The sequence below is a fragment of the Kryptolebias marmoratus genome, linkage group LG15, assembly GCF_001649575.2.
Source record: "Kryptolebias marmoratus isolate JLee-2015 linkage group LG15, ASM164957v2, whole genome shotgun sequence".
Lineage (NCBI taxonomy): Eukaryota > Metazoa > Chordata > Actinopteri > Cyprinodontiformes > Rivulidae > Kryptolebias > Kryptolebias marmoratus.
Window position 1 is genome coordinate 10,621,915 of NC_051444.1, and position 4,008 is coordinate 10,625,922.

The 4,008-nt window shown below is 46.6% G+C and overlaps 1 protein-coding gene across 7 annotated transcripts in view; it reads left to right on the forward strand.

Moving 5' to 3' along the window:
• pax6b (paired box 6b) overlaps window positions 1–4,008 on the forward strand; it is a 23,807-nt gene that overhangs the window by 12,698 nt on the left and 7,101 nt on the right. For 5 of the 7 annotated variants that reach the window (XM_017404078.2, XM_017404055.3, XM_017404032.2 and 2 more), the window contains 4 exons: window positions 2,187–2,317; window positions 2,657–2,692; window positions 2,777–2,992; window positions 3,320–3,485. In XM_017404078.2, the coding sequence (XP_017259567.1) occupies window positions 2,187–2,317; window positions 2,657–2,692; window positions 2,777–2,992; window positions 3,320–3,485 (549 nt within the window). The remainder of the gene's footprint in view (window positions 1–2,186; window positions 2,318–2,656; window positions 2,693–2,776; window positions 2,993–3,319; window positions 3,486–4,008) is intronic. The other 2 variants (XM_017404048.2, XM_017404063.2) reach the window with 1 other exon arrangement.

The following is a 4,008-nucleotide window of genomic DNA, read 5'->3' on the forward strand; positions in this document are numbered from 1 at the left end:
GTGTGGGGGGGCGTGGGCGGAGTTATCGAAGCTGTGGTCCGGCCCTGAGCTCCTGCTCTGCTGCGGATTGATGTTAACGGGGATGCTCCCCTGGCTCGGCGCGGGATGTCTGCCGCGCAGATATCACTGGGCCCGGCCCTTTGGGTTGTCGAAAGGTCGCGGACGGCCTCGCCGGCTTTTGTGCTAATAACTCCTGGGTGTATATGGTGGGGAGCGTCCAAATTGACACCATATGTTTTCCTATTAGTCGACTTGCAATACAATACAAGGCGCATAATAAGCGCCAGCGGGGCCGGAGCCACTCTCTTGGCCACTTGAGGGAATTGATGATGACGACTTAACCTCTTTATTTGATTTTTTTATAATATATTTTATTTTATGTGACTTCCTTATCAGGAGGGGGTTTTATTGATCCGGAGGATTTATAGGGTGGTTGTAAATCAGAGGAGGAGAGCAGGCCAATTTTTCCCGCGTAAGAAGTCTATTAATTCCCCTTAATCCTGGAATTACCAAAGAGCAAAGAGGGATGATAATGGATTTACTATCAATCAGATCCACGCTGGAAGATTATTACACACTGAGGCCAAAAAGGGATCTGCTGCTCGGTTAAACAGGTTTATAATCAGCCAAGTATGAAGAGGTTTGTTTGTTTTTTTGATTGTTGTTCAACATAAATAAAGTCGAGCAGATTTGGGAGGAACGACACCCACCGACTCCACACAACAGGACCGCAGTGGCTGTGAGCGTTTGTTGTCAAATACAAACAAGGAGGGGGAGAGAGAGAGAGAGAGAGAGAAAGAAAAAAAAACCCCTGCATGTCACTTTTAATATGTTAAGAATCCAGGCGCGGCCTCGTTTGTGTGACCGCGCAGGGCCCCCCCCCCCCCCCGGCCACCTTAAAACGAAGTCTCCCTCGGAGGGTAAACGAGTAGCGTCCAATTTAGTCTGAGTGATATCCAAATGCAGACAGAAAGGGTCGTTTTATCATGCTACTATTTGTCGTGACGATGCGATTTTCAAAAGCAGAGCGGTGTCATAAAGTGACATGCCTGCCACAAGTGCTCCAACTGATCTTTTCAATTAGCCTCCCATGCATGATCCGAGGCGACTTCCGCCCATTTCCAGAAATTAAGCTCAAACTTGACGTGCGGCTAGCTTTATTTTAAAGACAAATGTCAGGCAGGCTCATCATATTTTCCCCCTCTTCTATATTTGGAGCTTATTTATTGCTAAGGAGCCTCTGCTCCCGGAGTCAATGTAGCGGGCGGCAGCGCAGGGGAAGGCAGCGGACAGACAGAGAGCAGCCCAGGCACTCCGGGGAGTCAGCTCTCCCATTTGGCTTCAGGTTTGCGGGTTTCATTCTCTGCTTCACGAAGATGCCATGCGACAATTTAGGAAGAATTTGCAAAAAAAAAATTAAAAAATGGAATCACATTTTAGGCAATAAGAAATTATATCTATATATAAAAAAATGCTACTTTTGCAGCTGATGTCCTGATGATTATTGTCCTGTTTGTGCGTCTTTTTGTCGCGTGTTTTGAAGGGATTTCACAGCAAGGATTTAATGCCACTTTTCTAAAAAAAAAAAAAGGGTGGGGTGGGGGATGCCTTTTAATGCAGAAGCTAATTTTGACGTGTTTGCAGACTGCTCTTTCGCGCAGCTGTATTTGGATGGTATAGTTTTATGAGTGAGGTGAGCTGGTCTTGGTGAGGGGATGGATAACGGTGCCAGGGCTTTAACACCACAGTGCGCCGGTTTGATGAAAGGTTAGTTGCAATTTCTCGGTGCGGAAGACCTTACAGTTTGTCAATTTAATCATTTATATCCATATATATATGCATTTTTAAAAAAAAAACTTTATAAAGATGCTCGTGCAGGCTTGGTTTTGTGTGTTCTTTAAATCCATGTGGTGCATGCTGCTGAAGGAGTGCGCAGTTTGTCTTCAGAGGATGCTGCTTGACACGATTCAATCCTCCGAGCGCCTAAGAGTTGAACACATTTTGAGTTGAACTTCTGCATTCATGTTGCATCTTAAACTCGGTTTTCTCCTGAACGCTTTCAACCCATCCTGCTCTCCATTGAAGGCTATGAGAATCGCCTCTTATTTTATGTATATATAGATATATTTTGTTTCCCCGCCGCTGGGCTGTGGTGTGATGACTCCGGCGCTTTTGTCTCCACGCAGGTCACAGTGGCGTGAACCAGCTCGGCGGTGTGTTTGTTAACGGCAGACCGCTGCCGGATTCCACCAGGCAGAAAATAGTTGAACTTGCTCACAGCGGTGCTCGACCCTGCGACATCTCCAGGATACTGCAGGTGACAGCTTCATTTATATGTTGCTCTTTCTTTTTCTTTATTTTTTTATTTTTTCTTTTTCTTTCTTTTTTTTTTTTTAAATAGAAACAGAAACCAGTTTTTTCAGACGGTTTTTTTCCCAGTCCGATAATGGACGCATGGAGCAACAATGACAGTGATGCAACCCTTTAAATTCTACTTTCCTTGTCGCAGAACAGTTATTGACTATAAGCTATGACGTGGCCACTGTACATGTAAATAAACTGGCAAAAAAAAGACAAGGGGCAAATAATCTGCCTGCTATTAGATAGGAGAAAAATGCCTAATATACAATTGAAGGCATATTTTCTGTGTTTATAGACCCATGATGAAGTCCAAGTGCTGGACAGTGAAAAGGTGAAACTTATTTGAGCCATCTTAGAAATTCCGCCAATAGTCATAAATAATGTATGTGATTTGTGTCTTTTGTTTCCCGCCCAGGTGTCCAACGGCTGCGTGAGCAAGATCCTGGGTAGATATTATGAGACCGGCTCCATAAGACCGAGGGCGATAGGCGGCAGCAAGCCGAGGGTCGCCACTCCGGAGGTGGTCGCCAAAATCGCGCAGTACAAGCGGGAGTGTCCGTCGATCTTCGCCTGGGAGATCCGCGACCGGCTTCTGTCGGAGGGGATCTGCACCAACGACAACATCCCCAGCGTAAGTGCGCGCGCGCGGGGCCGCCAAGCTGTGTGCATGATTTCATTTGCCACACGAGGTGACTTTTTTTTCCTCCCATGCAGTGGAGGAAAAAAAAAGAGAGATGGGCATCCAACCATTCAGTCTTATTAAATACACTGAACAAAGTGAGGCCGGGGGGTGGGGGGCGCAGGCACCAAAACAGACTTTTATTGTGAAGCCCGATCCCTTTTTGAAGATCTTTTTTTTTAAAGTGGATCTCAACAGAAACACATTTGCAGTTTTCACTTTTTTGTTTGTTTGTTTGTTTGTTTTTAGTTTTCTTATCAGATGTAATTTGTCATTCAGGTGTCATCAATAAACAGAGTCCTCCGCAACCTGGCGAGTGAAAAGCAACAGATGGGCGCAGATGGCATGTATGACAAGCTGAGAATGCTCAACGGTCAGACAGGAACTTGGGGGACCCGGCCCGGCTGGTACCCCGGAACATCGGTGCCAGGACAGCCCAACCAAGGTGAGCCTCATTATCATACGGAGGCGATGGAGACACCTTGACGCACGCGCTTATGTTGTTCAGATGATTTACAAAAAAAGGCTGCAAATCAGGTGATGGAGCAGCTTTAGGACCGCATCTCACTGTTGTCGTGCTTCAGTGTACATGCAGGTGTACTGTGACGACTTGTTTCTGATGAGTCTAACAAGAACCCCTACACACACACACACACCCTCACACACACACAATTCAGAGTTGTCCATCAAAGAAAAAACAAAGCAATGCATGCAGTCTGAATGCCTCCACTGTCCCAGACATGGATGTGCGTGACAGCGGCTTGTCCTTTTCAGCAGAGGTGTCCATCCAACAGGCTGCATGTTCCTGCAGCCCTCCTCCTGACGGCGAGGCAGAGCCGGTGGTGGTGATGGTGGGGGTGGAGGGGGCAGCGGTGTGCGCGGATATCGGGAATATTAGTACAAAGGAATGTTTTCCTTCACACGCAATGATTGGTTATGGGAACGGGCCGCACTACGTGTAATTGCTC